This window comes from Schistocerca cancellata, chromosome 5, assembly GCF_023864275.1.
Source record: "Schistocerca cancellata isolate TAMUIC-IGC-003103 chromosome 5, iqSchCanc2.1, whole genome shotgun sequence".
NCBI lineage: Eukaryota > Metazoa > Arthropoda > Insecta > Orthoptera > Acrididae > Schistocerca > Schistocerca cancellata.
Genome location: NC_064630.1, coordinates 240,891,245 through 240,917,554, shown reverse-complemented (window position 1 = coordinate 240,917,554; position 26,310 = coordinate 240,891,245). Strand labels below are relative to the sequence as shown.

The 26,310-nt window shown below is 41.3% G+C and overlaps 1 protein-coding gene across 2 annotated transcripts in view; it reads right to left on the bottom strand.

Moving 5' to 3' along the window:
• LOC126188163 (probable cytochrome P450 301a1, mitochondrial) overlaps positions 1-26,310 on the bottom strand; it is a 130,484-nt gene that overhangs the window by 15,673 nt on the left and 88,501 nt on the right. For both annotated transcript variants that reach the window (XM_049929678.1, XM_049929677.1), the window contains exons 7-10: positions 23,367-23,568; positions 11,567-11,735; positions 6,569-6,741; positions 1,959-2,040 (exon numbers count right to left, since the gene is read on the bottom strand). In XM_049929678.1, the coding sequence (XP_049785635.1) occupies positions 1,959-2,040; positions 6,569-6,741; positions 11,567-11,735; positions 23,367-23,568 (626 nt within the window). The remainder of the gene's footprint in view (positions 1-1,958; positions 2,041-6,568; positions 6,742-11,566; positions 11,736-23,366; positions 23,569-26,310) is intronic.

Genomic DNA, 26,310 nt, shown 5'->3' with positions numbered 1-26,310 from the left:
GAATATTAATGAAACAGGAGGATCCATCATTATCTTCACGCCACGAACCAGGATTAAGTTCACACATCGTCCGCGCGGACCACCGCTGACGTCGTCGCACTGCCTGCAGCAACAGTTAAGACATTAAAAGAAAATTATTACGCTCTCTCTCATTTCAAAATGAAAGGCAACTGCAGTTAAATTATCTATTTTAAAATACTGTCACAATATCAAGGTTCAATTTTGTTTAGTTCCAATAAATATTCTTCCCATTATTTCGTCTTGTTAACAGTGTTGACAACCCGCCAAATTAAAGTTCAATTAATAATTTTCTTTCAAAATTCTTCTCAAACATTTTGCTGCTCATCACAATTTTATTTTAATGTTTGTGTGTAACTTCTTTTGGAGGGAGTACATATTTTATTTTTTGTGCAGTAAAATTAGCTACCATAAAATTATGTACATTACCAGCTGATGCTGTCCGCCATTACTGCTTGAAAATTGACCAATAGTAATTTTACACCTATTTTCTCATTGGCTGTCAGCTTCAAAACAAAATTACTTATTTCGTGGGCATCTAGCAGATGCGCGATGTTTATGTAGGCCCCTACAATAATTTTTTTTTTTTTACTTTTGTAAATTTACTGGGATTATATTGACTTTAATTGGTCATTTGGCCCCCGTTAAAGTAATTTATCGCATCTATATAATAATTGTACTGAATTTCCTAATTTATTTTTTATTATGTAAACATTGGCATACCATATTTAGATTAAAATTGACGTCTTAATCTGCACGTTCTGACAAAGACTATGCCAAATTTTTTTTCTTTCGTCCATGTCTAACAGGGGTAGTCAGATTCCTTGCATAGGTCATATTTTATTATTTAAAAGGTTTTTTTTTCAGAACTAGAGAACCAGTTTCTTTACAAGTCCTGCCTCCTCACGGTGAAGGTACCCGTTTGGGCAAACAGTTTGTGCGATGGAGTGCGACGGTGTGGAAAACGTTCGTGATACAGGGGACTAACAGCTCTTGCGTTACCTCCAGTTTGGCCATTCACAAGGAGCATGTCTGTGTATTCCGCAAACGTGTACTACACCGTGTTTTCTCTAGCGGTGATACACAGGTATGGACTCGGTCTCACATAAAAAAGGACAATAAGTGACATCTGGGGATCGTTTGACGTAGTACACGTCATCGTGTCTATCCTGTTGCATACCAGGACAGGGAACTCTGAGACGTTTCTCTTGCCCTAAGCAGACGTTGACGAGGTACACATCTGAATTTTGAAACTGTCGTAGAACTGAAACGATACGATTCCGCACATGGGTTGCTATTCAAAATGTTCTATACTCACTACGCTCTACATGTCCTATAAGTTCGTAACGGGAATTTACGACCACCCTGTATATCTCTATCTTTCTGTTCTGTAATAAAACAGTTCAATAGCACTTATTCAATACCAGAAGCAAAACACACACACACACACAGTGAATTCCACCAGAAGAAGAGATGTAACCTTCGTGTAGTGTGCCAGAATTTCATGACATTTTCGACTTCTGATAGGAGATAAGATAGAAGCTTATGCACATAGCAAAAGCAGTGTTGCTCCAGGGAATATTCTCCACAAAGAAGATCGCTGGTACTCCTTCTAGATATAGTCAGTTTTAATCCTAGTGGTAAGATATTTTCTCTTACTATAATTTACTAAGACACTGATGTCTTCATTCATGAAATTCTAATTTGATTGATGAGCATCAAGAATACATCACACTTATTCCTTACTCACAGATGAAGTAAAATTTGAACATATAGAATTTGAATGTGTTTTTCGATAGAGAATATAGACTTTTTTTTCAGACATCATGGTGCCGGTATTAAACCTCAAAGTTCTCCAGTGTATAATAAATTTTACTGCAGTTTTTGAGAGACGGTGCCAGTATGAAGAGCAGCAACCGATCGTAGATCTGTCTACTCACCCCTCGAGGTATACGGTAGTTGCTGAGCACCAGGTTGTCCACCATGACCCTTCGGCCGCCCCCCACCGCCACCGGATGCAGTCTGCCAACATATCAGCACGTACAAATCACTGCACTACTGTAAAGAAGTGCAGCTGATTCAAAAAAGCTGTTAGCAGCGGATGCTGCGTTTAAGAACTATTAAAACCTTTAAAATATACAAAGTTTTAGGGAAGACATTACAGAGTTGATGGTTGAAAAATGGTTCAAATGGCTCTGAGCACTATGGGACTCAACTGCTGTGGTCGTAAGTCCCCTAGAACTTAGAACTACTTAAATCTAACTAACCTAAGGACAGCACACAACACCCAGCCATCACGAGGCAGAGAAAATCCCTGACCCCGCCGGGAATCGAACCCGGGAACCCGGGCGTGGGAAGCGAGAACGCTACCGCACGACCACGAGATGCGGGCTACAGAGTTGATGGTAATAGTTTAAGATTCAACAAAGAAGACTGTGTATGTGGAAGAGATCTGGTGGCAGCAAGTAATTTCAGACAAATTGTACAACGACAAGAAAAAGATCTCAAAACCTGATTTTAAACTGGAAAGCATTTCAAGCACAGAAATTCACTCTGTCTATAGTTCATTTGTTATAAGCTGCAGATTAAATTACTGAGATTGGAGAAAGAAATGAAATTAAGGAGATGAGATACGAATACAGAGATGGTTGAGAGGCCACAATTGACCAAAACGGCAGATAGGAACACTACAGATAACGAACAGATAGTTTTGAGAGATGAAATAATAAAGACAGTACAGGATCAAATAGGATACCACGCAATATAATGAATTTAAACTTCCTGGCAGATTAAAACTGTGTGCCGGACCGAGACTCGAACTCGGGACCTTTGCCTTTCGTGGGCAAGTGCTCTACCAACTGAGCTACCCAAGCACGACTGACGCCCCGTCTTCACAGATTTACTTCTGACAATACCTCGTCTCCTACTTTCCAAACTTTACAGAAGCTCTCCTGCGAACCTTGCAGAACTAGTACTCCTGAAAGAAAGGATATTGAGGAGACATGGCCTAGCCACAGCCTGGAGAATGTTTCCAGAATGAGATTTTTACTCTGCAGCGGAGTGTGCGCTGATATGAAACTTCCTGGCAGATTCATATCAGCGCACACTCCGCTGCAGAGTAAAAATCTCATTCTGGAAACATTCTCCAGGCTATGGCTAGGCCATGTCTCCGCAATATCCTTTCTTTCAGGAGTGCTAGTTCTGCAAGTTTCGCAGGAGAGCTTCTCTAAAGTTTGGAAAGTAGGAGACGAGGTATTGGCACAAGTAAAGCTGTGAAGACGGGGCGTGAGTCGTACTTGGGTAGCTCAGTTGGTAGAGGTAGAGCACTTGCCCACGAAAGGCAAAGGTCCCGAGTTCGAGTCTCGGTCCGGCACACAGTTTTAATCTGCCAGGAAGTTTCATATCAGCGCGCACTCCGCTGCAGAGTGAAAATCTCCTTCTGATAATGAATTTAGTTTGTGGAAAGAGAATGTAAAGAAATTCAGCAAATAAATCAGGTAAGAGGGAATACTGACGACTAAAAGAGCGAAGTGCAAAATGTCTATACCGAAACAGTTAGAGGACAAATTAAAGGCTGCCTAAGCATGCATGACTATGGGAAATATACATGCTGCATATAGGAAAATTAAAGAATCAGCTGTACAAAGGCTTAACGCCTGCGATGGTAGCAACCAACACCACATCAGTACTTTAAAGATACCTAACCCACAGGGGAGAGTTTTTCAGAAGACAGACAGCTATGCTTCGACCGTCCACCAGGAAGCGACCCAATCGCCGCTAGAGGCCGTGGACTATATGCATCTATTCCCTTTCACAAGACACATAACTGAAAATAGGCCTGACTGTATCCTAGGGACGAGTGATATTTAGTGCAATAATCAGCAGATCAGGCCAGTTTGTTACAAGTGAATTTCCTGAGCCAAGCACCGATTATGCAAGGATTCCATCAATCAGCATTCTCACTCGAGAGGCGCCTCCATGACGTCACTGCCGTTCAGTACTGTCTTCGTGACCCTAGAGCTACCAGCTTTGGACTTAACAGCATTAGCGGTCTTCTCGCCAAAGAAGACGGGGAATCGGTCTTTGTAGCAGACTTGTGGACTTGTACATTTATTCCTGTTTTACTTTCAAACTGCTACACACCGAACTTAGACAACTGTGCTCCCTAAAGAACTTAGACTTCTATAACGTATGTGGTTAATGAACGTAGTCTCAATGACAACCTTGCCAGCCTTCAGCCACCAGAAATACTATTATTCTATTTCAATAAGTAACTTACTTTTTGTTTCAGTCCACACTGGAGCAGACCTACTACTGATCTTTGATAAATAAATTTGATGAGTCATTGCTGCCTGGAAATTTTTTATATCGTCGTCGTCGGACACATGAGAATCGTTTGGAAAAATTAGAACCATGTGAATGAATATCAAAATGGTGCAAATGGCTCTGAGCACTATGCGACTTAACTTCTGAGGTCATCAGTCGCCTAGAACTTAGAAGTAATTAAACCTAACTAACCTAAGGACATCACACACAACCTTGCCCGCGGCAGGATTCGAACCTGCGACCGTAGCGGTCACGCGGTTCCAGACTGAAGCGCCTTTAACCGCACGGCCACACCAGCCGGCGTGAATGAATATCAAGGACTCTGATGGGATCCATTAATAAGCAAAGATGGCAACGCTGAACGGTGGGAGTTATGTACCGAAGGGCTAAACAAGGAAAATTAACTTGTGCAATGTTTTAGAAAGGGAAAAGAATTAGATGATATTGCAAGAAGAAAAATTTATGTCGAAACAAACCTGTTGAGAATGATTGAGGTTCTTGAGACCACTAGAGATGACAAAACCATTCCACATGGTGTGCAAGATCTATGAAAGTGGCAAAATAGCCTCAGGCTTCAAGAAGAATGTAATAATTCCTACTCCAAAGAAGACAGGTGTGAATATTACCGAACTATCAGCCTAACACGTCATGGCTGCAAATAATGCAACGAATTATTTACTGTAGAAGCTGACCTAGTGACAGATCACTTGGGTTCCAGACAATTGTAGGAATGTGCGGAGCCATACTAAGCCTATTGCTTATTGCTTATTTTAGAAGTTAGGCTGAATAAAGGCAAACCTGCATTTTTTTAGTTTTTATTTAGAGAAAGACATTGACGACATTTACTGGAATGCAGTAGCAGAGATAAAATACAGGAAGCGGAAAGTTACCTATAACTTTAACAGAAATGGAACTATGGTTATATGAGTCGAAGAAAACGAAAGGGAAGCAATATTTGAGAAGGGAGTGAGACTGGGTTGTAGACTATCTCCAGAGTTATTCAGTCTGTACTCTGAGCAAACAGTCAAGAACACCAAGGACAAATTTGGATAGAAGATTAAAGTTGAGGGAGAAGAAATAAAAACCTGAAAGTTGTAATTCTCTGAGAATCGGTAGAGGACTTGGAAAAGTAGTTAAGTGAAGTGTATAGAGCCCTGGAAACATGTTCTAACGAGAAGATGAACAATAGTAAAGGTATGGTAATGGAATGTAGTCGAATTTAATCAGGTGATACTGAGCAAATGAGACACTAGACGGTAGTAAATGGGTTACGATTCTTCGATAGCAAAATAACTGATTACACAGAAGTAGGGGATATAAAGGAAGAATGGGAATAAGAAGAAAAACGTTCGTTAAAAAAGGAAATTTTTTAAGACTGAACATAAATTTAAATGTTAAGAAGTCATTTATGAAGGTACTGTATTTATGTGGAGTAAAAAGAATTACGGATGTGAAAAGTGAACGATAAGCAGTTCAGACAAGAAGGGAGTAGATGATTTTGAAACGTCGTGATACAGAAAAATCTTAGGTTAGAGGGGTAAATCGAATAACTAATGAGGAGGTACGGAATGGAAATTGGAAAAAAAGAAATTTTCTGGCATAACTGGACCAGACGAATGGAACGGTTCATAGGACAAATTCTGAGTTATCATGGAATCGTCAGCATGCTAATGCAAGGAAACAAGGGAGATAAAAACTGTCGAGGATGACCTAGGGACGTGTACAGGAAACAAGTTCCATGGGGTGTAGGTTACAGTAATTGAAATGAAGAGGCTTGTACAGTATAGGCTAGCGTAGATAGCTGGATCGGAATATAGGACTAAAGGCCACAACAACAACACTGATCTGACAGATCTATGGAGCCATCCATGTAACTCTAGTGTTGTACCGACAGTAGGAGGAACACTATCAGTTTTTTAATTTGGCGCGAATCTTACCTAACCTCTTTTAGCGCCATTAAGACTGCATGGTTATATGATGGAATAACAGACTGCATTTATTTCTCTGCTAACCAGTTTCGCATTTACAAATAAATCATCATACTTCTGGAAGTATCCAAATAGTGACCAATTTTCTAATTTTTATGCATCTTGTACAGTAAGGATATGGTTACTTTTAGCAGCAGGACTTGTCACAAATTACAGCAACCACATCAACAGAAATGTTACAAGGACTGCTCCACCCACACAGTATATGCACACACACTGCAACCCTGCGTGCTCACCTCATGGACTCCTTGACGCAGGCCTTGAGATACTTGCAGGCCTCCAACGTGTCCGCAGTGAACGGCTGAGAGGCGGAATCCGGCAGCTGCGCCCTCAGCTCCTGGTACAGCTTCTCCTGGACCCTCTGGTCTTTGCTCAGGAAGTACAGCGCCGTGGCAGCAGAGTTCGCCGTCTGGAAATGTCGAGTACTACGGTGAACCAATATGCAGTCACACACTCACTCCCAGACACACGTAAACTATAACAGGTCTGAGGACTTTTGAGTCACAATATGTAGACACGGTGTTACTCATAAACACACAAGCAAAGGCAGACGTTTTTGTTATCTACTTATTATGGGGAGTACATATTGACTAAAACTAATATTGAAAAAGAAACCATATAGTACAACTACTAAAGTGTTTAGGTTCAGCTACTTTTGCCATAAGAGTAATATAAATCAGAGTGTTATTAGATTTTTTCGTTCACTGGTGTCCTTTGGGATAATACTCTGTGTAACTCCTCCCTAAGGTGAAAAAGCATTCACTGCAGATAAGAAAGCAATTAGAATTATATGTGGAGTAGACTCGTGTAAATTTTACGTGGATCTCTTCCATCAATTGGAAATATTAACCGTAGTCTAACAGTGCAGTTACCCATTCATGCAATTTGTTGCCAACAATACGTTGTTGTTTGAGAGTAAGAGATAGTCATCAGTAAAGTGCTACAAGGGAAGATAACCTAACTTTCGTAAAACTATTTGATAATTTGATAATTTGTCCATTGAAAACAAAGTCAGACAGACAGAAGTTCTTTTAGATGTAGATTATAATTTTTTTCTCCTTACAAGCTCTTCTGTACTGTATATATACGACACCGCAGTAATTTCTTCAACTGACATCTTCCACATCATCCTGAATACGTAATGTGGAACTTCCTAACTTTACATTCCGCCAGAGGAGTGGGTTGGTAGACAATGACCACGATGGTTAAAACAATCAGAAAACCATAATGTATGTTGATAAGAACAGAGAACGGTAACCTGAAGCTTGATGAGTTGTTGGTCAAGTATGGACTCTTGATTACTCTGAGGAGCTTTGTGAGCTCCTAGTAATTTTTCCCAGATAAGAGATTTGGATGCAGCCGAGACTAGAGAGGATTTGATGTGAAAGAGGATGGGAGACGAGTATTGGTTAGGGTCAAGGGATGCGATGTACATAGAAGAAGGTGGTAGTGTTGGAGCCACTCGTGGAGAAGAAAGTCACATTTGTCGAATAGTAGAGTATATTCGTGAAGTAGTAAAATATGTTGCATTTACCGGCCCGTGTGGCCGAGCGGTTCTAGGCGCTTCAGTCTGGAACCGCGCGACCGCTGCGGTCGCAGATTTGAATCCTGCCTCGGTCATGGATGTGTGTTAGGTTTAAGTAGTTCTAAGTTCTAGGGGACTGATAACCATAGTGCTCAGATTAATTTGAACCCTTTTATTGTTGCATTTGATAGGATGGGCAGATCTCAGAACTGAATTCATGGTCCGACAAGCGAAGGCAACAGAATTGCTATGGGAAAAGACATGGATTCTATGAAGATGTAAGGAACTTTGCATGTTCTAATAGCGGCATGACATCAGGTCAGGTTCTTGAGGAGGGAGTGCATTGGGAATGGGGGGGGGAGTGGGGATAAGGATTCGTATTCCAGGTGTCTGATCAAATTTGAGAGGTTTGTCAAGCGATGCGGGACATAATTGGAAGAGGGTGAATGGATACAGGAAAGGGGGAAGAGTGTATGATGTTCAAAAATATGGAAATATGGATACTGCGAGGAGGAAGATACATACGTGATATGAATAGAATTAATACAGACGACGGTGTTGTGTGTAAGTTGAAATGTCCCCTTTGAACAATTTATACAGGACTGTCCTTAACCTGACACACAATATTTTTAGCGCAACGCAATCTGACTTTCAAAAATCCCTACAAAATAATGGCCCTGACTAACATTAACCTATACCTTTCACAAATCACTTACCTCACCAAAAATCTTCGTTACTCGAACTACTGCAAAACAGTGAGCGCCACTACTGCCAGCTAAATAAAAGATTCCAACTATGGAAGGCACTAACTACTGATAGGCATAGTTAGGAAATGAAAGATTTTGATAGAGAACAAACAATGTATTTACCTTAATAGTGTTGAAAAATCATAATATACATAGCAGTTCATAATATCCAGTATTACAAATTTCAAAACTCCGCCATCTCTCTCCCCACATCCACCACTGCTGGCGGCTCACCTCCAACTGCGCAACGCTACGTGCTGTTCACATCCAGCTGCCCAACACTACAATGGCTGACAACAATGCAAACTGGCCACAGACTGCACACAGCACAGCCAGTGATTTTCATACAGAGCGCTACGTAACGTTGCCAATAAGAAAATATAAACAGCCTACTTACATAGCCCCCATGCTCCCCACAAAAAATTTTTACAAATTGTTTTGGGCAGTGGCCAATAATGATATGATAAAATTTTTCATAATTACAATAACAAAGATATCCAATGCACACACTTATTAATACAATGTTGGTCAAAAGCTAAAATTTTCTCACAGTCCATAAAGACAGTGCTGATCATTCATCACAGTAAAACTGCCGTTTCTTTTATCAAAGTCTGAGCAGTAAAAGACAATGCACACGTAAGTAGTGGATGTCCATGCAGTCTTGAAGAAGTAGTGTTGTCCTTCCAACGGAAAGACAGTGCTGACACTTGACATGCTGACAGGTAATGGGCCACAACAGAGCAAACCCACAGCAGAGTCATTCGATGTTTTGAAGAATATTGGTAGGTAGGTCATCACAGAGCAGACCCACTGTAGTCCTGGTAGAGAATATGGTATTGGTGGACCACCAGAGGTGCAGACCCACTGCAGTCCTTGTAGAAATAATGGTATTGGTGGGCCACCAAAGATGCAGACCCACTGTAGTCCATGTAGAAATAATGGTATTGGTGGGCCATCAAAGATGCAGACCCACTGTAGTCTTTGTAGAGATGGCCAGCAGCCATCTGTTGTGACTGAGCAGGTGCACAATCACCATTGAAGAGTCTTGCGGATAATATAGCAAGTCCATAACCACCACTTGTGCACTCACAAAGTTTTTTGGAATTGTCCTTAGAACCAGCAATGCTGTTATCCAGTCCCTTGCTGAATTATTAACACACGTGCAAACACTAACAGTCCCTACTTCTCACATATTGTCCATATACTATGACCAACAGAAATGTGTGCAGTGAAATGAATGCTTACAAGTTACTTAATTTGATGAACTGGTGTCAATTACAATTTTATAACATAAGAATACAATAAGAAAGGTACAAAATACATCATTAGAGAGCAATCGTTTCCATCAGAAGGAAATGTTTCAAAGTTCCACGTAAAATCTCAGCATTTGCTTCCAGGAATGCATCCGTTCGAATGGCCATTATTTTACACTTAATTTTCAGAGAGAAACTTTCTGTTACTGCGTCAATTAATGGAATTTAATTAGATGTTTCCTTTAAACAATAAAACTATCAAAATTTTTCTTCATTTTTATGAGAGTTACTTTAAAAGTTTCCGTCACTTCCAGCCGCCCTGTACTCCCGACACCACATGAAAACAGACTTGCTTTCCATACACCCAACGTACGAGTGATTTTATTAAAATTTTAATTATCATTTCGAAACAATCAAATTACGATCATGAAAGCTGATGACAGTCTTACTTCTCCCTTATATACTTATCCTCCAGTGCGACGCATTTTTCCCACCTATGGATGACTAGGATAGAGACGTCGATTGTAGAAGTCTGCCCTTTGGCTGTTTACCTCGAAAGCCACCTTTCATCATCCTGGAGCTGCCAACCACGCGGTGGTTTCTTCATGCGGGGGTAAGGAAGATGGGGCTGTGAATGCGAAGGTGAGGCAAATTTTGATAGTCCGAAGAAGCAGTATGATTGACTGTTTATTGCGCAGAATGTATGGATTGATGTCGTTGAGCAAAAACAGCCCGTTAGTCAGCTTCCTGCAAAGCTCCATCTTGACTCTTTACTGTAACCTCATCAACAGATTTTGGTAGTATATTGTTACAGTTTGCCTCTTATGAGCACAATCTGGTAGTCCCAGAAGACAGCGTCACGTGGCCATGTGATGGCTGGGTCCTTCCCTTTTTCGGTAGTGATGAATCCACATATCTCCATTACTTGGTTTCCTTCTCTGTTAAGGATCATGGTAATATAGCCAGCTGTCTTCCATCGTGACTTGATGGCAAAAAAAGTCACCTAGTTTGCATAATACTGCTGCAACATTTGCAACATTTAGGTGTGGAAAGCTTTCCTAATATACGTTAGCAGTAATCGAAAAACAACAGGAGGTGAATTTGTCATTTTCAGAATTTCGTACAAGATTTTGAAAACTGGTCTTGATTGATTTCCACCTTTTTTGCACAATCACTTCGATTGTCAACACCAGTCTTCGTGCATCAAGAACTACGATTCTCTTGCAATTCCTGGTTCTTCACACGTACATTGCCTGCCATGTCGTTCTTCCTGTTTTGTTTAACCGCACTGCAAGTGTCTGCACCACCTAACCATTACACTATATAATAGTACATTGTTGCCATACATTCCACCACCTCAGCATGGATTGTTTATCATTGTTCCCCTTCAAATACAGAAAACCAGTTGCCGCACGGTTATCAACCGAGGGGGCCATTTTGTTTCGTTCCTCTAGCGATGTGCTATGTAACTGCAGCGTGAGAATTGCAATATCTTCCATGACATACAGACATATACTTGAAAACAATTGGAAAAATTAATTATGTAAGTTCAATTTTTTTGAAGTGATAATAATTATATTATGATTAAGTCTTGTGTATGATTCATAACGATTATTATGCGGTGACATATTTTCAGCAAAGGTTGCGAACAACAAGAAAGGGAGCCACCCACCCAGACACGGATGCACATGCAGCGTGGCCGCACTGTACCGTGTCGATGCCGGCGAACATCATGTCCAGCGCCATCACGATGGCGACGCGCGGGTCGTCGTTGGACACCAGCAGCTTCTCCAGCACGCTGAGTTCTCCAGCTGACAAGTCTGCTGCTCCCCGCTTTTTCATTCTGTCCATCGCCTCGTTGATGTGTCGCATCGCCACCCTGTTCACAACGACAAAACATCTAAGTTGGCGCCTACTACCTAACAACACAATCTGTGAGATGCCATTCACTAAGAAACAACACAGCCTGTAAGTTGACGACCACCACACAACAGAGGCTGTAAATTGACGCCCACTGCACAACAACACGGGGTATAAGTTGATGTTCACTACACAACAACAGAGGCTTTGAACTGGCATGCACTGCACGACGACACAGAGTGTAAGTTGATGCCCACCAAACAACAATACAGGCTGTAAGCAGATGCCTATTACATGGTAACTAAACTGTGAGTGAACATCCACCACACAGCGACGCAGATAGTAAACTGAAGCCCAGAGACAGGGACAAAGGCTGTGAGTCGACACCTACTATACAACGATTTAGGCTATAAGTTGACGCCCAGAACACAACACGGGCTCTGAGTTGATGCTCAAGTGACAGCGACACAGGCTGTAAGATGATGCTTGCTTCACTGCTACACTGCTTGTAAATTGACGGCCGCTACAGTAGATATCGCCATAATGGTTCCCTTCAGGAATAAGGTCAAAACCACTCATTCACTGCAATGAACTAGCTATTTTTCATGACTCATCACAATTCACTTACATAAATTAAAAGAGGGCGACTTGCATTTCTAACACAAGATCAAGGGACATATATTTTTGCTTTATTTTAATCTGGTTTGAAAGAACACAGGGTATTCATATATTCCCGTTACATTCAATCTAGTTTTAAAATTCCCGAAAATTCCTACATTTCGCTGTCAGTGAAATTTGAAAATATCACGACAAAATTCTGAATGTTTTTATCAACTTTGAAAAACGCAAAAATAAAGCTCATTCTTCTTACTGTTTTATAACTGCACTGAAAACAAAATATGATACGAAAACTACAATACAACTGAAAGTAATTTTCTACCTCCTGAAGTTATCTACTGTTATTTTTCACAATCAATATGACAATATATGTGTCTAAGACAAAGAAACTAATCAGTGTAATGATTTATAAACAAAATACGACCAATTTTACTCGAAGTGAGTCGTTTCTTTTCTCGGTGCATATGAGTCCTTCTTGTGAATAGCTACACTGACAGATCACTAATGTAGCTGGAATGCATAATCTTTTCAGAGGCATCTGCTGAAGTGTCGTTTGTAGCAGTTATCTGGATTCCCAAAAGATTAAGGGATCACTGTTTCTAGGCAAAAATACCCCAGAAAAATATTGGTCTAGTTCGACAATCGGGATCATGGCTTCATGGAGCTGACTGATTATATCACTGAACTCGCCTCAAATTGACGAATTCGCTCCCGTAATGTCACTAGTTGGTTAGTAATGGTTGTGTTTTTAATTTTTTTGTACTTCAGCAAGTATTCTTAAGGGAAATCTACACTTCTTGAAAAATGTAACTGCATCTTTGACGTCGCCAACTATTGACAACACTGACTTACAAGGGGAGGCCACGACGTTTGGAATGCGGATTTACTGTAAGCTTCGTACACCCGTAGTACTCCATGAGGACAACAAAATGTGTAAGCAGTAGCGCGTACTTCTCAAGCGTTACTGAGAAAATCGCAAGATAATTTCGGTCGTCGAATATATATCTGTGCGTGGCCATTTGAACCATAAAGCGGATGCAGCCGAGTGGTGGCGGCGCGGTAGCTCAGCGTGTTCGGTCAGAGGTTCAAAATGGTTCAAATGGCTCTGAGCACTATGGCACTTAACATCTGTGGTCATCAGTCCCCTAGAACTTAGAACTACTTAAACCTAACTAACCTAAGGTCATCACACACATCCATGCCCGAGGCAGGATTCGAACCAGCGACCGTAGCGATCACGCGGCTCCAGACTGAAGCGCCTCGAACCGCACGGCCACAGGTGGCCGGCTCCGGTCAGAGGGTTGGCAGCCCTCTGTAATAAAAAAACTGAGTTAATCGATCAATAACGAACTTAAACGGATGTCTTACGATGTCCGCCCCGAGCAGATGCAACGAACGAAAGCGAACACAATGAGACTAAAAAAAAAAGCGTGTTCGGTCAGAGCGTTAGCTCTCCTTTCTAATAATAAAACTGAGCGAACGGATGAACGAGAAAACTGAACGGGTGTCATCGGACGTCCGCCTTGAACAAATTCGGCGAACAATATAGAACAAGATCCTTTTTTTTTTTTTTTTAAAAAAAGTGGTTGGCGTTCAAGTCACTAGATCGCTGGATCGAGTTCCTTTCGTCAGTTTTTTTTATTTTCAACTTAGTCATTTTCTTTACCATTTACATTACAATTGATATAATGGGGAAAATACACGTAATCGGATGAACTTTTATTAAATTTATAATGTTATTTGGCAGTCTACTAATTTTTATTATAAAAAATAATATAATATTCACAACTATCGACTAGTAAACGACCAAACGCATAAAGTGATACTGAAAATGTATGCTTGTCCATGTCTTCAAAACTGTTCGTATTTAATCGAAAGAGAACGAGAAATTGCTTCTCGGAAGACGCTATTAAAATACGCTCGATGCCGCACAACCAATTATCAGCGGCGATTTTTAAGGAAATACTGCGTTATGCATGGTTTGCTTCCAAATTATCGTCTGAAAGAGAGGTTTTTGAAAATGTTAACGAGGTTTGTTTTTCCACGGAAAACGTCAAAAGACCTTGCGTATGCGGAAACATAGCATTTATTCAATGCAGCTGGTGCCGTTTAACTTTATGTTTTCCATGTTTTTACGAAAAATACCATGCTGCAACTTGTACTCGTAAAGTCGAAAGCGACGATGAATTGTAAATCTTTCGAAAGCCGTCTGTGCCGGTCAAAACTTGGAGGTAACAAGTCGTTTCGGGCTCCTTCCAGGTATAAGGGATTTCTCAAATCAAGGACAAGCATACATTTTCAATATCACTTTATGCGTTTGGCCATTTACTAGTCGATAGTTATGGTTCAAATGGCTCTGAGCACTATGGTCATCAGTCCCCTAGAACTTAGAACCACTTAAACCTAACTAACCTAAGGACATCACACAACACCCAGTCATCACGCATAGTTATGAATATTACATAATTTGTGATAAAAAAAATTAGTAGACTGCCAAATAACATTGTAAATTTAATAAAAGTTCATCCGATTACGCGTATTTTCCCATTACATCAATTGTAATATTAATAATAAAGAAAATGACTGCGTTGAAAATAAAAAGAAACTGATGAACCGAACTCGAGCCAGCGATCCACCGGCTTGAACGAAAACCAATTTTTTTTTATTTTGTTCTATATTATTCGTTGAATTTGTTCATGGCAGACGTCCGATGATACACGTTCAGTTTTTTCGATGGCCCGTTCGCTCAGTTCTTTTATTAGAAAGGATGATGATGATGATGTTTGGTTTGTGGGGCGCTCAACTGCGTGGTTATCAGCGCCCGTACAATTACCCAATCTTTGCTCAGTCCAATTTCGCCACTTTCCTGGATGATGATGACAACACAAACACTCAGTCACCTCGAGGCAGGTGAAAATCCCTGACCCCGCCGGGAATCGAACCCGGGACCCCGTGCTCGGGAAGCGAGAACGCTACCGCGAGACCACGAGCGGCGGACTATTAGAAAGGAAAGCTAACGCTCTGACCGAACACGTTGAGCGACCGTGCCGCCATCACGCGGTTGCAGCCGCTTCATGGTTAAACAGGCCACGGACAGATATATATTTGACGACCGAAATTATCTTGCGATTTTCTCAGTAACGCTTGAGAAGTACGCGCTACTGCTTACACATTTTTTTGTCCTCATGGAGTACTATGAGCGTACCAAGTTTGCAGTAAATCCGCGTTCCAAACGTCGTGGCCTCCCCTTGTTAGTTATTTATTTAACCTGACCAGATTAGGGCCCTGGGCCTTCTGTTACACTAGACCGGGGTTTCACATATACTGTACTTTTTACTTCATGGTAACCTAAGAAATAACAATAATTTTAATATGACATATAGTAATAAACTAGTACTAATATAATTTAAAAATGATTTGACCATATGTAGCGAGAATGTCAATAAATACCACTGACTATGAACTAACAAAGTTAATACGATCAGTACCTCTGTTACTGCTTCTACTGCTGCCGCTATAATAATGGTAATAATAACCAGTGGAAAAATACTCCCGTCGTATCACAAAAAAGGCGAATATCTCCCTTTAAAAGACTGACAGAAAAGTGGGGAACCAGTTGCCGCAGTCCATATTCCAGCTTCTTTACCTCACCTTAGACAACACCTAATGCAAAGGAACCGACCGATTTGCTCAGTTTGCATAGACTAGACGAAATGCATAATGTTTAAATTTTGAACCTGTACTGTAGTATAGCTACAGTATGCCTGTTATTCCGATAGGCATACAAATGGTCATAGACCAAAGGTTATCCAAAGTACTTGTCATATTATCTCTGAAATGAATAGAGCCCGAGATATTATCCCCTGCAAATTCGCATTTTCGACGCGGCTTTTCGGAACATATTGGTGCCAAATAACAATAGTGACAATGGAAGATACAAAATTTAATAATGGATTCAATTATTACGATGCCATTTCCATATTCTATGCTGCGAATACGATGATATCAGTTAATGCGGGTGAAAACAGTAGTGTGTATGATGTGCTGTGCATAATACACATTATTATAGCCTTTAAAATGTTTCATAAGAATGTTCGTACAAGTACTACGTAGTTAAATGAGTATTTTATCAACAGTCATGTCGCAAAATAACTGTGATATATATTTTCAGTTTTGCTTTCTTTTTCAATTTTGTTCTTTTAGCTTAAGAAGAAGTATGTTAACCATGTGCCAAGTTGGAACTTTAATTTTTCTTTGAGTTACTTCCTTCTTGTTGACATGATTTTTCTATGATTATATGCATATGCCTTATCGTAACTTTTACCACAAAACATGATGCAATTTTGTTTGTATAATATAATAATAATACAACAGTGGTACAGTGATGTTAGGCGTTCCACTATACCCACACACACCGACACACCCACCCACACACACACACGCACTCCCCCCCCCCACACACACATACTTAGCTTATATATATATATATATATATATATATATATATATATATATATATATATATATATATATAAGCTAAGTTTTTACTTTTGTCGGCTCACATTAGGCAGAAGCACAACATTCTGTTTCTGAGATATTACCACAGTTCAGTCGGGGTCTCTTCTATGTTAGTGACATGTTTCTTTACTGAGTTAGATGTAAGAATTTTGCACATTTTTGTGTACATTTTCTCGTTCTGATACCTCTCTATTACTTGTGACGCATTATCAGCAGATATATTACTGTTATATACTACAAGCAGTATGCTAAAATATTTTTCAGTGTTCTATTTCACATAATTTCATGCTATAATCACATAAAATAATTTTATATCTCGTCTTGCATCACAGCCATTCATACTGTAAGGGATGAGGATACACATATTATGTTGCATTAGGCCATTACAGAACTAAATGGCTAGGCACGCACATACGAGAAATGTAATACAGTCTTGCTAATTTTTTATTTGTTATGATTTTTAATTTTCAGTGCCATATTTCATGTATTGTTGCACCGATTTACTGATGTTATTGAGATGTATGTTTCAATATTTTGATATTTTTAACATTTATTAGACAGAACATAGGTTTATTTTGTACATATGTATTTACATAATTTATCTGCATCGTTGTAAATGCTTTGTGTAAATATATATGTACAAAACTATTACTTAGGTCTAAAGTTTATATCAGTCTGAAGCAGATAATTTCTTCAAAAATCTGTCAATTAAGACCAAAGTTAAAGCCTATAGTGCAGTGACAGAACCGATGTTATTATGTGGGACAGTAACTTTAAGCACCACAAAAAAGATGAACAGGACCTGCTGATCTTTGAACGGAAAATCATGAGAGAGATCTTTGGACCAATCTGTGATTGAGAGAAGAACCAAAAACTGTACAACCTAATGAAACAACCGAACATTTTGCAGGAAATGAAAGGGCGGAGAATAAGCCTGGCAGGGCACATTGTAAATAGACCAGAAATGCGCTTCTAGAAAACCTGATGGAACTAGTCCGGTTGGAAGACCAAGGAAGTGATGGGAAGATGAACCGCGGAAGCACCTTCAGCAGTTAGGTGTTCATGAGGATAGTGGATACAAAGCGTACAAGATCACCATCTATGGAGGAACGTGTAATGTCGGTGCATGGTCTTCAGGGTCTGTGAGCGCCGATAAGTATGTATGTATATATGTATTTGCATCTTTATGAGATACTTGTCGTTTTCTTTTACTGTAAGGGGATCTTCTTCTTTTGATTTTTTTGTTTTTTGTATTAGTAGTTTTATTTTCATTCAAATACCGGTACATATAAAAACACAATTTTCCCATTTCTACTCGTATGTACAGGGTGGCCCATTTGAACGCTTCAGCGCAATTATCTCTGAAACAAAAATAGATACTGAGAATGTAAGGCAGAGGCTCATGAAAGTAAATACTATGAGACATTATGAAACGTAATCAAATATTAGTTTCAACCAAAACTTTTATTTTTCATATGGACACCCTGTACTATTACCTACATACTCAATAATATGAAAAATCACAAAAAGAATAGCATTTGTCGCATCACCATACCTCAATTATATACCGAAAAATTGCAAAGCGAAGTTGACGCTTGAAACAAACGAAACGCGCCGCTATTGCACAGCTCGAGATTCAATCGCGAACCCTATTTGATTGATGTACGTAATCTTACTTTAACTGTTATCACGAGGGTCGAAAGCAATAACAGGGTTTCCTGCCACAAGCATTGATATGTGGGGATCACGCTAGCATCTGCGGATGTGCAATAGCGGCGATTTCGTTTGTTTCAGGCGTCAAATTCGCTCTGCTATTTCTCCGTATGTAATTGACGTATTGCGATGAAACTAACTACATTATTTTTGTGATTTTTCATGTCACTGATTGCATAACAAATAAGGGGCGTCCATTTAAAAAACCACAAGTTTGTATTGGAACTTATATTTCCATACGGTTTAGAATGTCTCAAGGTATTTACTTTTATGACCCTCTGCCTTGCACTCATACACCTGAAAGTCGCTATCCAATATCTACCTTGTACAAGAGACATTTTCGATCAAACGTTTTAAGTGGACCAACCAGTATTTATGCACAGTGTGTTCATTTTAACCGGAGACATTGAAATATTTCGAAAACTACTCATCAGATGAAAAAGTTATAATTTAAGTTTGTTTGTCTCGGAGGCGGACATCCAATGATAACACACTGAACTCTCCTGCAGAAGCCTTGCGTGGATGACGGGGAGCAACTTTGTAATCTTCAATGGAAATCCCATTTTTTATTGCAGATTACGACTCTACGGCAAAATCTGCATACATTTTGTCTGAAGAATTTTCTTCGTTTCACCAGAGATGGCGCTGTAATCAGAGGAACAGAAATGGGTACACAGTCGTAATTTACGACTTGCTAATCAATGGTCCTTGGATATTCCATGGGACTTTGGTCCACACCTCCATACTGCGAAGGTAGGACAGGCCAGTATTTCATAACTTCTAATTGGAAACCCCATTCGTAACGTTGTATTCCTCCGACATTTCGACGCACCACTGTGGCCGTGGCTCGAGGCGAACGCTACTCTACATGTCCAATTAGAGTGAGTATTCAAACGTAGTACCGCCAACTTCAGTATATTTAGTGATCCCCGTTTCAAATGAATGCACTCAGGACATGAGCATATCTGTGGGAATGTCAGCACAGGAGTTTGTGATGCGGTTGACCATGTCTCAATGGCCTGTTGGCACTTGCTGCTACACCTTATCTTTTAAATATCCTCACAGAAAGAAATCCGGCGACGCCAAATTCGGCGACATAGCGGGCAAATTAATAGGGCTACCTCTGCCGATCCACCGACAGGAGTAAACGCTGTGTAATACTTCCTGTGCTTCAATTGTGTAATGCGCTGGGGAACCGTCATGCTGAAACCACGTACGTTGTCGAACGTCCAGGACAGCATCCTGCGGCAGTACCGATAGTTTCTTTTACAAAAACTTTCGATATTTTCGTCCATTCAACGTGCCATCATTAAATATGGATCAATGAGTATGTTCCGCATGATGCCACACTACACGTAACCGACAAGGACGTAGGTGGTCAACTTGCCATAACTGGTGGGGACTGTCAACACTCCAGCAATGCATGTTATGCCGGTTAACGCTGTTATGGTTTGTGAATGTAGACTCATCGGAAAATAGTACCTTCGAAATTTGTGGCAAGTTCCTATGGAAGCAAACTGCAAAAGGTCATCGGCCCCTAGGCTTAGACACTACTTAATCGAACTTACACTAACTCACGCTAAGAACAACGCACACACCTATGCCCGAGGGAGGACCCGAACCTCCGACGGGAGGAGCCGCGCGAACCGTGGCAAGGCGCTTTAGACCGCACGGCAACCACGCGCGGCTAGTACCTCGGCAAAGAACGAGGAATCGTTTGCCTTTGTTGAAGTGCCCATTCACAAAACACTACCGAGTTATGACAATCGGCGTCATGAAGTTCTTAACGCAGCGATGCGTGGTATGGAGGATACTTATGACAATACAGTATTGTGACAATGCTACCTACTGACATACCGGAATCACTGTGTAATTACCGTGCTATTATACGCTGCCATTAACCATAAAAAGGTTAAAAACCTCTTAGAATAGCGAACGAGAGCTAGCTTTCTCTGAAAAACGTTCGACGTACAAGACAACATTGGCCTCAACATTTCTCCTACATTCTCCGTAAATCAGGATCATTTCAATTTTTTGTTTTGTGGTTGCAACATTCAACGTCCACTTGCACATCTGTTGTCTAGATGATATGTACGTATATAGGCGATAAACACTGCGCAAGTATTGCAAGGTTTAGAGCCGTTCTCTGTTCTACGTCTGCGCTATAAGTGATCTGCCGTCGCGGTGTACTGCCTGTTATGATATGCCGTAGTTCGCTGCATGGCCACTGTGGCGCGTCGGGTAGTCCCCTGTTCGGTAAGTCGAAGGAATACAACGTTGCGATTGGGTTTTCCAATTAGAAGTTACGAAATACTGGCCTGTCCTATCCCCTCAGCGTGAAGATGGGTCCCACGTCCTATTGGATATTCAAGGGCCGTTGAGTAGCATGTAAATTACGATTGTGTACCAGTTTTCGTTCCTTCGGTTACCGTGCCATATGAGGCGAAACGAAGAAAATTCTTCAGACGATACGTATGTGGATTTTGCCGAAGAATCGCAATCTGCTTCAAAAACGGGAACTTCCACTGAAGATTTCAAAGTTGCGGTGGCGTGCCACTCTCGTACGGGGTTGTTGGCGAATCGAGTGTGGTGTCATTGGCTGTCCCCCTCCTAGACAAACAAATTGGAATTATAATTTTTTTGGATCCGATGTGTAGTTTTCCATATATTTCATTGTCTTCAGTTAAAATGAACACCCTGTTCATAAATGACTGGTTATCAATTAGTCTTTGAGTTTTCAGTTACGTCGTTGTGAGAGTGCTTTGTTCTTTGTTTATCTCTACATACGGCCGGATTATCGGCGTGCGCTAGCATGCTTAGTAACATGTGTGTGTGTGTGTGTGTGTGTGTGTGTGTGTGTGTGGATGCGTGGACTCGTCGACCACGTGTATTGAGTCATAGAATTATATTTTATGTATATAAAGTGGCATGTGGTTATACAAGTTGCAATAAATGTTGCAATGTACTGTATATGTCATGTGGAATTGATGAACAAATGTAGTCATTGTTCAGCATTGATCGATTTACGTGTTTATCTGAATCCTACCAAATAAAGTTTGTGAGCTCCTTCTATAACACAGAAGGAAATTCACAATCTAGGAGAGTGATGTCAAATGAACAGAAGCAAGTGCTGACTAAACCTTCATTAAGTGAGGTTAGTGTTTGTCATTCATCTAATTACACCTTCCTCTTCTTCTTCTAATTCTGCTAACTTTGCTACCGTCCTTGGGTCTGCATGTCCGAGGGATTGGGTAGGTACTGACGGAGTAACACTGATCGCAGAAGGCGACTATACTTAAGGAAGGCAGGCATTATAACCTCTAGTCTACAGTAATAAGTCATAACATCATAAACATATTTTCTTTTAAGAGGTAATGACAAACTTGGCACAATACTTAAGTTCCGTCACTCGCTCTATCACATTGTTTAGGAGAATCTTTTTCTCTACGGAAGACCCTGCAACACTATTTCTTGTATGCCCTTGTGTTTTTTCATTGACTTAGTCCTCTACTTTCTTGACGGGACCATGTTAATGGGAGCACGATCCTAGAGATATGACAATGTAGTGTTGGCAGAAGAGCCAACACCGTGTTACGAGAGGAGGCCGAAATGCACGCGTTTTAGCTCACGCAGGCTGGCGTGAGAGGGAAGAACTATACTGACGTGAGGTCTGGAACATGACAAGGAATCAGAATTCAGAAAGCGGACGTAATTAGTCTAATCCATTAATGATGAACTTTAATCCATTAATGATGAACGTCGCTCTTGTCGGTACATGACTCACAATATTATCTGTTCATAATACATTCGTAGTAACTGAATATGGCGCCTTGCTAGGTCGTAGCAAATGACGTAGCTGAAGGCTATGCTAAACTGTCGTCTCTGCAATTGAGAGCGTCTGTATACAGTGAACCATCGCTAGCAAAGTCGGCTGTACAACTGTGGCGAGTGCTAGGGAGTCTCTCTAGACCTGCGGTGTGGCGGCGCTCGGTCTGCAATCACTGATAGTGGCGACACCCGGGTCCGACGTATACTAACGGACCGCGACCGATTTAAAGGCTACCACCTAGCAAGTGTGGTGTCTGGCAGTGACACTACAGACTACATCAAGCATGCGTATCCTCTGCTGATGCCGGCCAGTGTGGCCGAGCGAGTTTAGACGTTTCAGTCGGGAACCGCGCGACCGCTGCGGTCGCAGGTTCCAATCCTGCCTCGGCATGGATGTATGTGATGTCCTTAGGTTAGTTAGGTTTAAGTAATTGTAAGTCTAGGGGACTGATGACCTCAGATGTTAAGTCCCATAGTGCTCAGAGCCATTTGAACCTGTGCTGATCCTATAGTAGATCAGTAACTATGCATGGCAGAGGCAACAGTAATTTTTTTTAATGGTCACCATGCACCAGCATGCGCGGAAAAGCCTCACTAGAGATGGTATACAGGAGACGAAGCACTGGACTGGGCGTTAATTGCCCACTTGATTGTTCCGTTTGCCCCCCCCCCCCCCGCCCCTCTCCATCACCACCCCTACTTCCCACTCACACGCGTAGCGTGAATGTCTCCCTTTGAGTCTACGCTAGAAACAGTTGCTGTGACCGAATAATTCACTAACTTTGCTACCGTCCTTGGCAGTACATGACTGAGGGATTGGTTAGCTTACTGACACAGGAACACTAATCGCAGCAGGCGACTATACTTAAGGCAGGCAGGCATTATAACCTCTAGTCTAGAGTAATTGCAACATGTTTCCCATGTCGAACTTGAGTGCTGGCGCAAAGCGCGCAGTTTAGGCCTACTCTCTTACTGATAGAAGTAATCCTGCGCCTTGACCATGCGTCTCCAGGCGGGCGTGCTGATGTACTTCCAGGGCGAGGGCCGCACGTCCAGTTTGAGCATGCAGTCGAACGCGGTGTGCGCCGCCTCAATAATCCGCTGAGGTTCTGAATCTGGGGGCAGGTTGCCATCCAGGCAGCCAAGGCGCGTGTCCAGAGCCACCAGGGAAATGGCTGCAAGGAAAGGGCTGTTGTTACGTAAGTCAAGCAGCACGATGGTAATCGCGTGCTGGCAACATGAAGGTAAAACCACAATCTTTCAGTTCCGAACATGAGCAGGTATTACAGGAAACATTATTGCAGTCTTACATGACGCTTGCCTTTCGAAAACCAACCAAAAATCGTTCTTTGAGAAAGCCTTAAATTTATGGTGCATTGGCGAGATAAGTGTTCCTATGGTTACACCTACCAGCAATTTTTATGTAGTTTCCAGTTTATAGCGCAGCACGTACGAGGTATATTCAAGTTCTAAGGCCTCCAATTTTTTTTCTAATTAACTACTCACCCGAAATCGATGAAACTGGCGTTACTTCTCGACGTAATCGCCCTGCAGACGCACACATTTTTCACAACGCTGACGCCATGATTCCATGGCAGCGGCGAAGGCTTCTTTAGGAGTCTGTTTTGACCACTGGAAAATCGCTGAGGCAATAGCAGCACGGCTGGTGAATGTGCGGCCACGGAGAGTGTCTTTCATTGTTGGAAAAAGCCAAAAGTCACTAGGAGCCAGGTCAGGTGAGTAGGGAGCATGAGGAATCACTTCAAAGTTGTTATCAGGAAGAAACTGTTGAGTAACGTTAGCTCGATGTGCGGGTGCGTTGTCTTGGTGAAACAGCACACGCGTAGCCCTTCCCGGACGTTTTTGTTGCAGTGCAGGAAGGAATTTGTTCTTCAAAACATTTTGGTAGGATGTACCTGTTACCGTAGTGCCCTCTGGAATGCAATGGGTAAGGATTACGCCCTCGCTGTCCCAGAACATGGACACCATCATTTTTTCAGCACTGGCTGTTACCCGAAATTTTTTTGGTGGCGTGAATCTGTGTGCTTCCATTGAGCTGACTGTCGCTTTGTTTCTGGATTGAAAAATGGCATCCACGTCTCATCCATTGTCACAACCGACGAAAAGAAAGTCCCATTCACGCTGTCGTTGCGCGTCAACATTGCTTGGCAACATGCCACACGGGCAGCCATGTGGTCGTCCGTCAGCATTCGTAGCACCCACCTGGATGACACTTTTCGCATTTTCAGGTCGTCATGTAGGATTGTGTGCATAGAACCCATAGAAATGCCAACTCTGGAGGCGATCTGTTCAACAGTCATTCGGCGATTCGGCGATCCCCCAAAACAATTCTCTCCACTTTCTCGATGATGTCGTCAGACCGGCTTGTGCGAGCCCGAGGTTGTTTCGGTTTATTGTCACACGATGTTCTGCCTTCATTAAACTGTCGCACCCACGAACGCACTTTCGACACATCCATAACTCCATCACCACATGTCTCCTTCAACTGTCGATGAATTTCAGTTGGTTTCACACCACGCAAATTCAGAAAACGAATGATTGCACACTGTTCAAGTAAGGAAAACGTCGCCATTTTTAAGTATTTAAAACAGTTCTCATTCTCGCCGCTGGCGGTAAAATTCCATCTGCCGTATGGTGCTGCCATCTCTGGGACGTATTGACAATGAACGCGCCTCATTTTAAAACAATGCGCATGTTTCTATCTCTCTCCAGTCCGGAGAAAAAAAATCGGAGGCCTTAGAACTTGAATGCACCTCGTACAGTAATATCGATCTCGACATATACCATCATTTGATTCTGGTTAAAAAAAGGAAGGGAAAATCGCTAACGAGACAAGAATCTAACGTCACACAACACATAAAATGAAACTAACAGCATACCACTCAAGACGGCTCTACTGATGTAAGTATTGACAGCAGTGTCGACATGGGCACCATGAACAAGTGCTGAACGTAGCCTTAGAGGATCCCATACTTATGTGGACACCAGTTATCCCCAGTACAGCTTGATATTCGCGAGCTAACATACGAAAGTCCAGCGCCACAAAGTAAATTGTGGAATGTAAGTAAATACTGCGCCAAGCACCAAAAATCTGGTTTAGAGATAATCAACAAAATGTGTACAGCAGCTATACAACAGCAGTGTAAAAGTTGGAGATCGTAATGCAAACACAAAAACTGTACAATTTTCATATCATATATGTGTTTTTATTCTACGTCAATAGGTTTAAGATCAAAATGACACAAAATTTGAAGAAAATGAGATGGCTTCAACAAAAATAACGGTACAAGAGCTTCATTTTCACTCATTTCACAAGGTTGTTGTAAAACCATTTACTCCCTTTTTTTACAAATGGAATCATTTTAACTTCTCCTTTCTTGAGACAACCTAGGTTCACCGTGTAGTGTTTTCAGCTGTGTCTGTTGAACATCAGAAGATTTCACAGTCCTCTTCAAGATGCAAATTTGTTTGACTTCTTCAATTGCATTGAGAGTTGACCGAACTTGCAAAACCCCTAGCTGTTCAGCAGTACATCTGATGCACTGCGCTCTATGCACACGTGGAATTCATATTTTTTTCAGCATCTGACCTAAAATCGTAGTAATCTCTTTCTAGGTACCAGTCACTGTGAATGGTAAGGCATGCGTGGATTTAGAGATGAAGCTAACTCAATCTTTTGGAACTTTACACACCGTTAGCCTCTTTTGTCTCTGAATGCGAGCAAAATCACGATCTGATTCAATGCAAGTAGTTAACTATGACCTCATAATCACAACGATGATTTTTGTCGATATGAAAATCGTTTCAATAATAAATTAAACACATTTAAATACATTATAATTCCCTATGTCGATTCCAAACTTTATAATAATTGTTAAAATGACAGTCAATGTCTA